General features: G+C 39.6%; 1 protein-coding gene across 3 annotated transcripts in view; it reads right to left on the minus strand.

Moving 5' to 3' along the window:
- SENP7 (SUMO1/sentrin specific peptidase 7) overlaps positions 1 to 12,306 on the minus strand; it is a 46,071-nt gene extending 33,765 nt beyond the window's left edge. The window contains exons 1-4 of one of the 3 annotated variants that reach the window (XM_009322556.1): positions 12,252 to 12,306; positions 10,921 to 10,967; positions 8,269 to 8,376; positions 5,517 to 5,611 (exon numbers count right to left, since the gene is read on the minus strand). In XM_009322556.1, the coding sequence (XP_009320831.1) occupies positions 5,517 to 5,611; positions 8,269 to 8,376; positions 10,921 to 10,956 (239 nt within the window). In that variant the 5' untranslated portion in view covers positions 10,957 to 10,967; positions 12,252 to 12,306. Of the gene's footprint in view, positions 1 to 5,516; positions 5,612 to 6,343; positions 6,398 to 8,268; positions 8,377 to 10,148; positions 10,175 to 10,920; positions 10,968 to 12,251 lie in introns of those variants that run through there. The other 2 variants (XM_009322557.1, XM_009322558.1) reach the window with 2 other exon arrangements.
- Between the last annotated feature and the right edge of the window lie 13 nt (positions 12,307 to 12,319).

The following is a 12,319-nucleotide window of genomic DNA, read 5'->3' on the forward strand; positions in this document are numbered from 1 at the left end:
AAGGGATGGGTCCTAATTAGCTGTTGGAAAAGCAATCCAGGGTTTCTGAAGAGAGAGAGTCACCCTATGAAGGCAATGAGAAGTCATATGTACAAAGATGGTCTCATTAGAAGACCGACCTAAACCACAAGAGTGCTCCTGAATGTTTTAGGCAGAGTCAGGAAAAGGCAGGCATACATTTGTTCTTTCACCTAGACGTGTATATACTCTATGACCTCTAATGCAAAAAACTGTTGTTTTTAAGAACCTATTACAAATTCTGAGCATGTGCTTCGAATACTGTAGACCTAGAAAAAGTTTGTTCTACACTCCAAGGATCCAGAGATTGGAGTTTCATTTAAAGATATGCTTTAACTACTGAAAAGCTTAGAAAGTAAATACAGGTCATGAGGGACAGTTTAGTTCACACTAATGTCTTACACAGTGGAGGCCAACTGTAGCAGCCTAGTGAGCATATACCAAGCCTGCAAAGCATTCTCAATTTAACATAGGAAGCGAGAGACTTATTTTCGACAGAAGTCCCCGCTAAGTCAGAAGTTCTAGCTTTTTTCTGGGCTTCTCAAAATGTTCAGAGTTGATACATTAACCATAGTTTAATACATCAGAAGAACTTACAGTGACCAGACTTATATATAATTTGTTTGTCTAACTGTAAGGTATATTAGAAATAAGGAACATATAAGCAATATCAAAGGAAATAAAGAATATATACATTTAAGAAATGTGATAAAAATTCAGCTACACAAGAACCTATAGACTGTTAAGAAAATTGACAACTACTAAAGCAGTTAAAGGCAATTTTAAGATAAAAGTCATCAAGTAACTCATGCAAATTCATCTTATGAAACTAGACATTTACTCTTGTGCTTTAATTCCCTCCTTAAAGATAAGGAAGACCCAAACTACTTTAGAGGTCCAGTTACTAAAGAACTGTAGTGGAAACACACTTCACCTTTTGGGATGCCAGAAGAGATGAAACAATGAAAGACTAAGCCAGATACTTCCCCTCTTCCTCTAACACGACTTGAAATTACCAATCAAACCTTAAAGTATCTAAATAGCATTTTCCCTCCAAATAGAAAACCGTTGCAGAAGTGGGCCCTAGCAATATGAAGATGTGAATCAGAAATTGCTTCTGCTTAAAAAAAAAGTTTTAAAATCATTACTGTAGAGCAACCATGAGACAACATGTGTTAGTCTCTGTGGAACACTTCAGTTCTCCTGACTAGAATCATGCCGAGCCTAACAGTCTATTTCCCAGATCTAAATTCTTTCAGTTTTCATTGTTTCACCTTGTAGAAATGCCAGATTTTTTTTCTATTTATCAAACACAAGATACCATAATGAAATTTTACTAAATTTAGCCTGAACTTGCACAGTAATTAGTCCAGTGGGAACATACACAGTCAGAGTCTTTATTTTAATTGTATGATCAGGACTTGTAAAGGTAACAGAAGAGATTCCAACCTTTAGGGTCTTTAACAATACCATCATGACAGAGAAAGCCCACAGCTGCAGGTAAAGGAGTCAGAAGCAGAATTTCCAGTGAAAATGGATTTCATTACCTATAGTTTGTTGGCCACCTTGGAAACTCAGGTCTGACGTCCTTCGCTCACATTCACATCAGGCTAGACCCTGACAGGCTCCAGGCCCCTCCGTAATTTGGTTTACCGATTGTTATCAGGCACAGAATTTATAATGTTTCCCACTCCCTTGATTTAAATGGGGTTTACACATTTTCAGCAAGTATCTTTGCAAAAATGATCTTACAATTTAAAGCACACATGTACTCGTGCAACTAGCTTTGCACTGGAAACCGGTGCAAAGGAAAGGAACCTTCAACAAACAACAAGGAAGAAAACAGTATACATTTGGCTATTCTTAAAGATGTCAGTGCCAGGCTAAGGCATCACTTCTTACGTGGCACCAGTTTTTGACTGAAGACCTTTATAGGACAGCTGGTTATGACACGATCTTCAGAGCTGTACAGTGACTTCAGAGCTTTCAATGGCTTCCCTTGCTAAAGGAGGAATGGCATCTGGTGGCATTTCTTGAAAAATCATGTCATTAAAACCGGGCGTAAAATAGATTCAGGAAAAACATCTACACTTAAGCCAGCCTGTACATCTGTAAGCGATGGTTGGGACACAGATCCCTAAATTACCTGTTAAATTGTCCACAGAATAAAGTGAGCAAGTCATGCAAAAGACATTTCAGAAGATAAAAATTAGTGTCAAGCAGAAAAAAAGCAAGCAAAGTATACATTAAAAGCAAGTCCCACCAGCAGACCCAGCAAGTAACCTGCACAACAGTAAGACTGGAGGCATCTTGGTGAAGGAAAACCAAATGGCGACTATTTTTGTTTCTAAAGCAAGCACCTACTACAACCCCTCTTATCTATCTTCACAAGATGGAAAAAATACATAAGCAAAGGTAATCAAAACATACTTACACATGTAAGGATGGAACAGACAAAAAAACACATATTTTAAAAAAGCTGTTAGCTGCTCCTGGCAAGTCTCATATCACTTTTCACAGGCAAAAAAGGATTATCCTACCTTACAAAGCACAAGACCAAAAGCTATTAACTGTTTGTACCCCTTTGGGGAAAATGTTTGACCCCTATTTCACCCAATAATCCAGAGCCGCTAGATCCAGTTCCTTTCTCAATGATCATATTCGTGTACACACCAGTGTTGTAACCACTGGCTCAAATTTGCTCAAATTTGTATTAGAAAGTGATCAAAATGAGACCTGGAGGCTACTGACTCCCTTTGGAGTAAATTATTATTAATTGTCTACACCACCATCTTCATGCCTACATTCTTCTACTAGTAAACCCAAGTTTTGGGAAATAAATATTTTGACAGTGGGATGCCACATACCGTGGGAGAGTCACCCCGTCAGGTCCCATAAAAGCTGAACATCTGTCCTGGGTTTACAGAATAAAGCCACTAATAGACTTGATGTGTATCCAGCTATCTGAGCTTCTGCAACACATGCACAGCTCAGGAGGTCCTTGGCCTTTCAGAGCCCAAAGGAGTAACACGATGCACTATCGTTAACGGGAAACTGACTGCCACATTCACTGACTACACCCTGTTGAGAAGAAAGCCTCTGTCTGTCTTCCTCCTGCTTCAAGGCCCTTACCTTTCATCAACTGATTAGAAGTCAGTGTTTTAACAGCAAACATGAACATCCCTACTAACCTCCTTGCTTTGCTGGACCAGGAAGTTACTACTGCCAAAATGCACTTGTCAGGGCAAGGGGAACCACTATGTACATGATTGCCACAAAAAACCAACTGCTATGGGGTCAGTACTTGATTCAGCCAGCCGTGACATGTATTTCAATTAACATTTAAAATACTGAGCTGAAAGAATCACACACATCTTAAGTACTCTTCCCACCCTCCCCTTAAAGAAAACTTGACAGATCAGGACGAGAAGCTCGGATTTCAAAATAGTGTTCTATTTTGTTCCTTTTTTCTTTTTATTTCCCTCTTGGAGAATGCAAGAGTAATACAGCTGAGGTAAGCCCTATTTCCAAGTGGTGATATCTACCCTTGAAATAATGTTACCCCCTTCCTTGCCAATAAAAAAGTTTTGTAAGTGGGATACAAAACATTAATTGACCAGTTCTATAAATACCATACCTAACTTTCTGCAATGACACTAATAAATTGGAACTATTCATATTTCATGACAGTCCTAATCTGTTTTGAGACATAATCGTAGGAACATGTAAGAGGCCTCCAGCATATGAGAAGGACTAGGGAACTAACCGGCACTGAGAGCCCTGTCTGGGATCACAAACAAATCACCTGACAGTGACCTTTCACAAGGCCATGAGCAGAGAGGTGTTCAAGTGAGAGCAGCTGTGGTTACTGCTTCCAGCCCCCACGGTCTCATGTCACAGCAGGACTGACAGAAGCAATCAGCTACTAAATTTTGTAATCCAGAACTTCAGTTAAAAACACAAGTGAAGGTGGGTTTGTGCTAATACATCCACTTCGTCCTTTCTGACTAAAATTAAGTGGCAATTATAATGCTCAAGCAACACTTTAGATGAAACATGCCTCCCTAAATATCTGAGATTAGCTCCTATCAATAAAGATGACTGTTTTTAAAACATCAGGAGCTAACAGGAGTTTGTCATTAAGACTTATTCCCTGCTTTTCAATGCAAATGAAAAATTCCTCACAGGAAGAAGGAACAGAGAAACTTTTGCATTAGAAAGATACTCGGCATGCCACTTCACACTTACCTCTCCTGAGTTTTGTCAGTTCTCAGACTTTTGCTCAAACACCACCTCTTTAGAACCTGTGTGCTCTTTCTACTTATTATGCAATGAGGTCAGTGTGTTGATTTTGACTTACTGAGAAACACTGGGTAACCAACTGGAATATTTAGAACAAGCTTTATTTGCAGACAGTAGATTAAGTTTATTTCACAGAGAACCTCCAGCTAGTCTCTAGACACACATCTTTTTCTGAGGAAGTGAAAAATGCATAGGTTTAGCATCTGAATATTTACTGTCCCTTTACAGTCTAAATCATTTCTCACTAATGTGCTGGTAAGGATTTTGGTAAAAATGATGGAACACTCACAAATGCTACTTGAAAGTCTTTCACATATCAAAATTAACATGTGTAACAGATCCAAAGGTAGCTTTTTTTTTTTAAGCTCCTCAACATTGTAATGTCGGTTCAAAGTTTACTGAAAGACCTTTAGAGACTGATATCAGGTATCAACCATTTCACAGCATAATTAAAACTCAGGAAACTGCAATTACCACAGCTTTTAAGTTCTGCTAGGTTGACCCTGTGAGCCACTCCCTCAGTTAAAGTTACTGAGAGAAGCATTTTGAGGTAACTACGTGTAAACTAGCAGCTATGCCTCTGAGGAGGTATGAAAAATAAATTCAGAATCTTTTATAAGTTCAGCCCAAACAAGTGGCACATCGGCAGTCTTATTTACTCACTTAGGTGTGTTGACTATAACACAGAGGTGAAAAACGTCTAGTTTTTTTACTGCCTTCCCCTACTAATCACCCTATTGCTTGGGTTTTATTTTTGTTGTTTTTAAGAATTGATAAAGCCAGCTTAATGACTGTGGACTACAGAGCAAAAAGTGACAAGCAAAAGAATCTGGGAAACTTCCTAAATATCTATAATATCTAGGGCTAGAATGCTAATTTATACTTAGAGAGTAATGAACACCTTTCAGGATTCCAGGCAGGTCAACAAGCAGTAATTCCTCTAGTAAGTGTTGCATTCCCATTCTGATGTCAGTCTTGTGTTGTGTTAAAACAAAGAAAAAGTTATGGTTGCTTCGTAATTCACAATGCCACTAAATCACTGAAACATGATTCTCTGAAGGTGGGCTACCTAACAGCTTGAAAACCATCTCTGCATGACACAAATAATTAGATAGAGACCAGTGACACCCATCTTCAAGAAAGATTATGAAACTCTGAATATACAGAGAAGAACTAATTTTCAGATGACTTCTTACCCAATTGATTCTTCATCATTAGAGCTATGTCTGTTGCAGTCCTTTTGCCTTTTTCCTTTTGTGGAAGACTCTCTGTTGTTGGCACTTAATTTCCACTGAAATAAAACAAATAAAATTGGCAGGTTCCAACAGACATAAATATGTCATAATGGATATTATACTAGAAAAAGAGAACAATGCAACTGATCAAATAAAGCAGAGCCACAAAGAGTATATACAACAATTTTGCAAATAATTAATTTGCTTGATTTAAAGCACCCATGTACCACCTGATCTTGAATGGAACTTTCTTCTAAAGAAATTTGACAATACCAGACAACTCAATTATTTCCCTATTTAAAGGAGGACTATCCCAAACAGAGACTTGAATATTAGACCTGTTTTACACAATCAAATACACAAGATAACCTCTACTTTTTTTAACTCCATGCATTTAACCAAATTATATTCCACTCAAAGATATAAAATTCTGAGAAGAAAAAGGAATTTGAAGATTTGGTACTTGGGTGGCAAAACCCGCAACAGCAGGACTTCACTTTTTCCAAATTCTCTTACCTTACCAGAATGCATGTGTACTTTCAAATTAAATAAGTGAAGCCCCACCAAAACATACAGTTATTTCTGCAATTCCAGAAACCTCTCTCCATCTGCCATTACCTCCTCCTAATCTCTCCTCACTTTTTTTTAATATAAAAAGACAATAAACTAAATAGATGTTTGAAAATTATGCCAGTCAGGCTGAAAGCATACAAACTTAACTTCATTTCTGTTTAAGCGTGGGGTGAAAGGGCATCTGAAAAATTCATGATCACACATATTTTACATACTTTAGTGAAGTCTGAAAGGTGCATCCCAAATCAATCTTTTCCCTACCATAGGGGCCAACTCTGTAATGGAAGATATCCTCATTATTAAAACAGCTGGCACCAAGAAATTGCCTTGAAGGTGCTCTCCCCTCCTCCTGCCTTCAAACATCATCTAGTTCACCTCAGAGCACCGGTCTTCAAGCATGTTAAGAGACCTATATGCCCAAATCGCTGAAAGCTGCACAAAATTTCTCAAACATAGAGAAAACCTTGGCAACACTAAATACAACCTGGACAGACCTTTGTATGGTTAAAACAGTAATATTTCTTTTAATCACGATACCTCATGAGCAATTTTTTTTTTTTAAGTAGAATATAAAAACTAGCCAGTGTTTAAAGCATACGGAGCCCTCTACCACATGGAAAAGTCTGAAATATACAGACACAGCTAAGAAAAATAAGAAATGGAAAATTAGACAATATACAGGAAATAATAAGAAAAGAAAGATTTTTCAAATCATCCAGTCTAATCACTGTTTTTAGAGGCAGAAAGAAAGACAGGAAGAATTCCATACAAGTACTGTCTGGCTCTGCCTAAGAGGCTGCTGCTTGTAACCACAGGAGACATTACTTCCGACTTGAAAACCTGACTGTAATTGGATGCTCTGCTCATAGAATCATAAAGGTTGGAAGAGACCTCTAAGATCATCGAGTCCAACCGTCAACCCAACACCACCATGCCCACTAAACCATGTCCCTAAGCGCCTCATCTACCCGGCTTTTAAATACTTCCAGGGATGGGGACTCAACCACTTCCCTGGGCAGCCTGTTCCAGTGTTTAACCACTCTTTCGGTAAAGACATTTTTCCTCACGTCCAATCTAAACCTCCCCTGGCGCAACTTGAGGCCATTTCCTCTCGTCCTATCGCTAGTTACTTGGGAGAAGAGACCGACACCCACCTCGCTACAACCTCCTTTCAGGTAGTTGTAGAGAGCGATGAGGTCTTCCCTCAGCCTCCTTTTCTCCTTCTCTTAAAGTATTAACACTACAGAACGCAACCACACAGTGAGTTTGTATTGCAGCATGCTCAAATGACCAGGCCTCCCAGGTGTGACCCAGGTTTCTATCACCACTACGGTAAGTAAAAAAATTCCTAACTTCCTTCATTAGGTTTTTAAAACTCCTCTGTGGGGGAGGCTGTTTGTCCAGCCCCATAATTCTGAAAGCACTAAAACCAGCAGCAAACTCTCAACCTGAGCTGAAGGAGTCAAGAGTAGCAAAATATGTTTCCAAAACTTGGCATTTCAAAAATGCTTACTGAATTTGGAACAGATTTGTAGAAGCAAATATTTGCTTCTATATGTGACTGAGATGATCGAGACAGTCATTTATGATAAATGCCATATAAGTACTCTTACAGTCTTTTGGTCTTATTACTGAAATCAGTTATTTCTGTATTAGCACCTAGAATTCTGTCAAAAGTCATACTCTACTTAATATATTCTCTTAAAGTTTAAGCTCTTAGATACAAATAATGACTAATGGAAAACTTGGTGTAAAAATTATTTCCATATCATAACAAAAAGTTTGGTGACCTGAATATAGCCTAAAAGTTCAGGAATCAGAAGACAATTAACTAAAAGAAAACATTGTATTTGCCTTTAAATTAATGATTTTTTAAGATAATGTCAAACTACACCTGAAGACCAACTCTGCTTTTTAATGATTTAGGCTGGCAATACGGCACTGAGACTTCCACTTCTGTAACTGTATGCTTGCAGGCAGATTTCAGACCTACACACTTGTCTCCTTCCAAGACAATCTGGGTCAGATATTGGTCACAAGGCAGCACTCAGTATTGAAAAAAATCCAGCCTCCAAAACAGAACAAAAACCCGATATAACATTCTTCTACGCACTTTACACTCCGAAGAACTTCTCTTTACCTCTTTTAAAGGGTAGTCCCCATGGTGGGAGCCTGGGAGCCTTGCCAAAGGGGACTGAACTTGGACATCCTCTGACTTGGTGTTTGTTTTCTTCTTTGGTATACGAAACTGAAAATAGATGACGTTACACACATAATAAAACTACTGGTGCTATGAGCTGACATACTGCCATGTACAAAGTTTTCTTAACTGTCAGGCAAAATAACAAGGTTGCAAGGGAACCGCTGACCTCTGACTTGAATTTAAATGCATTCCTCACTGATGCTTGATCCTAAATCATGTGTCATACCACGCAAGGAGCTGGTTTTAACACATGAACTGTCTTAAAAAGCAAGAAAAAGCTCTTCCTATTTCATTAACTTTACAACAACTGTGCCCAAAAGGTGAGAACCAATCTACTGGCACTTACAGTTTTCTTAGTTCCCTCTGATTTGTTCACACTCCAGTTTAATCAGCTTAGAGAATGATAAAGAGAAAACAAAATAGCTGGATGTCATGACAAATGTCACACCAGGTTTGCACTCTCAAAAAAAATTCAGGATGAAGAGCAATTATACCTTAGAATGAATATTTTGCTATGATAATTTAGCATCAATACACTACAGTGTACTCAAAATGGTATCAGCTATTGTCATGGCCAACCTTCGCAAAAATGGAACCAGAGTTTCTAAAGTAATTATTGAAAGATAAAGCAGTTAGTAATTCACAGAAATTTGCCAATTCAGAAAAAATATGTAGGAAATAATGTTCATTCATTGAAATTCAAAACAAAAATGGTCAAACTAAATTCCTACCAGTTCATCAAGACAAGGAAAGAGGGTGACATTTCCTACCAGCTAATTAAACCAGTTAAAACAGAATCAACTGAAAGAATAAAAGTGCAAGCCTTGCCATTTCTCCAGGTATCCTGAGAAACAAAGCCTTACACTGCAAATACGACCAGATTAGAATGTATCAGAGAGGGAATGCAACATTTACCTCTTTCAGACAACTGAGTCTATCTCAGCCAGGAAAAAGCTGAAGCTACTCCACATGATGGCCACTGTCAAGTGCATTATGAACTTAATCTGCAAGCTGCCAGATGCACTACCTTGTAACATGAAATTACAAGCAAGGACTCCAGAACAGCAATGCTAACAACTTAATAATTAACACAGAAACAGCGTCCATTAGCTCTGTAGGCAGTCCTTCAGTCAGACCGTAACTGAAGCATACTGTAGTACCATAATGAGATAATCCTTCAATTCTTCAGTTTGAATTGTGAGTGCTCTTACTCCTTCTCTACACTTCTTTGAAACAAAGACTTTTTTTTTTTTTAGTAATTAGACCTGAATTTCTATACAGTACCTCGAACTGCTTTTGCTGGTCAAACACTGTAATAACAAATATACCTTTAAAAACAGACTCCTCAAATTATAAAGGCTGTAAACGTTACACACAGGCAACAACAACTAATACAAGTACCTCCCTTCCCTTTCAATCAACATTTAAGGATTGAAACAGACATTTTCTTATTCGAGAACATCTGCAATTAGATTGTTGGATTTTTTTTGTTGTTGTTGAGAAGCGGCCTATAAACATGTTTTATCAGTCAGAATGCATTCTTCTGATCTGCACCTTAATGGCCAGGTACAAACTTCTTACTTCAGAACTCCACCTGCTGCGGGACTAGTGGTTTCTGTTATGAGTTTCCTAAGAACATATCTTTATCTAAAATTTTTACATGCATTTGAAGTTACAGAGGTTCAGATAACCTCTGTAATAACACAACAGGTAACACTGCGAACAGGTAAGGTCAGACTCAGAAAACAGAGACAGATGGACAGACAGAAAGGGATAAAAAGCACAAGATACATTCATCAGCAAAATTTCCACCTCACCATACAATATCTTCCCAATGCTTGCACTCATTAAGAAGATGTTGGTCTGCAGTTCCCACAGTTAATTTACGGAACAAGCACAAAGTCAACAGGTAACCAACAGAGGTCTGTATCTCTATGGTAAGTGTAATGTATGCAGTTGCCTCGGCTTTCCCCTAATAGAAAGTGACTAACTCAACACATACACTTCGCAGTCTCCTCATCTAAACCAGCAGTACTTTTCTGAAGGTTCCCACCTGTAGGAGCAAGGGTCAGAGAAAGTGCATAAACAAGGTGCTGGAAACAGCTTATTTCTAAAACGCCGGACAGTCCAGACCTTACCCGATCAAACCAGTTGCTGTGCCTACAATTTGTTTTCACTGGTGCTTCCATTGCTAGAAACTACTAGTAATAGGGATATTTTAGAAAAAATAAACACTAGCACATAAGTAGCCTCTGAACACATCTCTGCAGATAACTAGATATTATGCAGCTGCTCTACTTACTTGAGCGTTACTCTTAATATTTCAGATGTTAGCTTAGGTTTTAAAATATCCTTGAAAACACGCTGTTTATGTGCAATCAAGTGTTAAGCCTATCATGTATTAACACATGTTCAACAGCAGACATTACTATTGACTGCTACCAGAATAAACTGTTTCTGAGGAAAGAGCGCTCCAACAAAACAAAAGCTGGACCACTGAAGAATGAATTTGGTTGTGCAAATACATCAGAACACCCTAGGATACCCACAGCCTCAAAGTAAACTGTTGCAAATTGTAGGAACACTTACACCAACATGACTTGAAGATGATGTCCTTCTTTCCATGATTTTCTCTACTGAAAAAAGATAGAAAATAAGCTTAGCAATTTGTACTTTATTTATTCAGAGGGAAGCAGGACCACAGTAGTAGGTACTAAGCAAGAACAAGAAAATCATTTTTGAGCAAGCTAGCACAAAGAAAACTCATTCATAGAATAATTTGGGTTGGAAAGGACCTTTAAGGTCACGCAGTCCAACCCCCCTGCCGTGGGCAGGGACATCTTTCACTAGATCAGGTTGCTCAAAGCCCCCTCCAACCTGACCTTGAATGCTTCCAATGATGGGGCACCCACAACTTTTCTGGGCAACCTGTTCCAGTGTCTCACCACCCCTATGGTAAAAGATTTCTTCCTTACGTCCAATCTAAATCCACCTTCTTTCAGTTTAAAACCACTGCCCCTTGTCCTGTCTCTATGGGCCTTGGTAAAAAGTCATTGACAACCACAATAGAAGAGACACATGCTTGGGCAAGGCTCTGGATGGTCAGAGTGGACAGAACTGTTAACGAAATCTTCACTAGAATTTATCCTTAGTGAAGGCATTTGCTGCTTAACTCCACACCCTGACAAGCACACAACTAGTAAGCAATTCAGGCTTTGATTATAAAGTGAAAAGGAATCACAGAAGACATCTGTAACATTACAGGAACTCCAAGGATAAATAAAATTCAAGGATTCCTGTTAACAGATAAACTTCTTCCTCGGTGGAAGAACACAGCTTCAGAGCTTCCAACACTCATAGGGGTTTATTCCTTTATAAATACTCTGTATGACTCCGGTGTGAAGCCTTCAAACCTTACAGCTAGTTTGAAGTCTCTCAAGAAGACCTTTAAATTCGTGTACTTTCGTTTAGCTCGGCGGTTTTTCAGCTTACAGCCCCAGTCCCCTGGCGTGAGGAACAACATCATCTATAGACTATTAAAGAAAAGCCAAGCTACTGCCTCTTCCGACGCCCGCAAAAAGGAAAAGCTAACAAACGGCGGCCTTCTGAAAGAGAGGCACCACTCAGGGGTGGCACCGCCCGGGCTGTCACCGCATGAGTCCGCCCCCGCCACACCGATGGCCGCCGCCGAGCAGAGCGGCGGGGCAAAGGGGGGTCGGCCCCGCCCCCCCGCTTCCCCAGCTCCCGGCTCCTCCCGCTAGGAAGGGAATGGGCTTCTCACTGACAAACGGACAAGTGCCGAGGGTCAGCAGTTCCGCGTTTCCACACTCTCTGCTTAGCCTCCTCACAAAGGAGGAGGAGGAGCAGCAGCAGCAACCCCGCCGCCACCACCTCCCCTCCTCCGGTGTCCGGCCGCTCACCCGCCCTCCCCTGCCGGCTTCGCTCGTTCGCGGGAGATACCCCATATGCCGCAGACGGCCCGGCCCCG

Source organism: Pygoscelis adeliae, unplaced genomic scaffold, assembly GCF_000699105.1.
Source record: "Pygoscelis adeliae isolate BGI_AS28 unplaced genomic scaffold, ASM69910v1 Scaffold104, whole genome shotgun sequence".
In the NCBI taxonomy this organism is placed as follows: Eukaryota; Metazoa; Chordata; class Aves; order Sphenisciformes; family Spheniscidae; genus Pygoscelis; species Pygoscelis adeliae.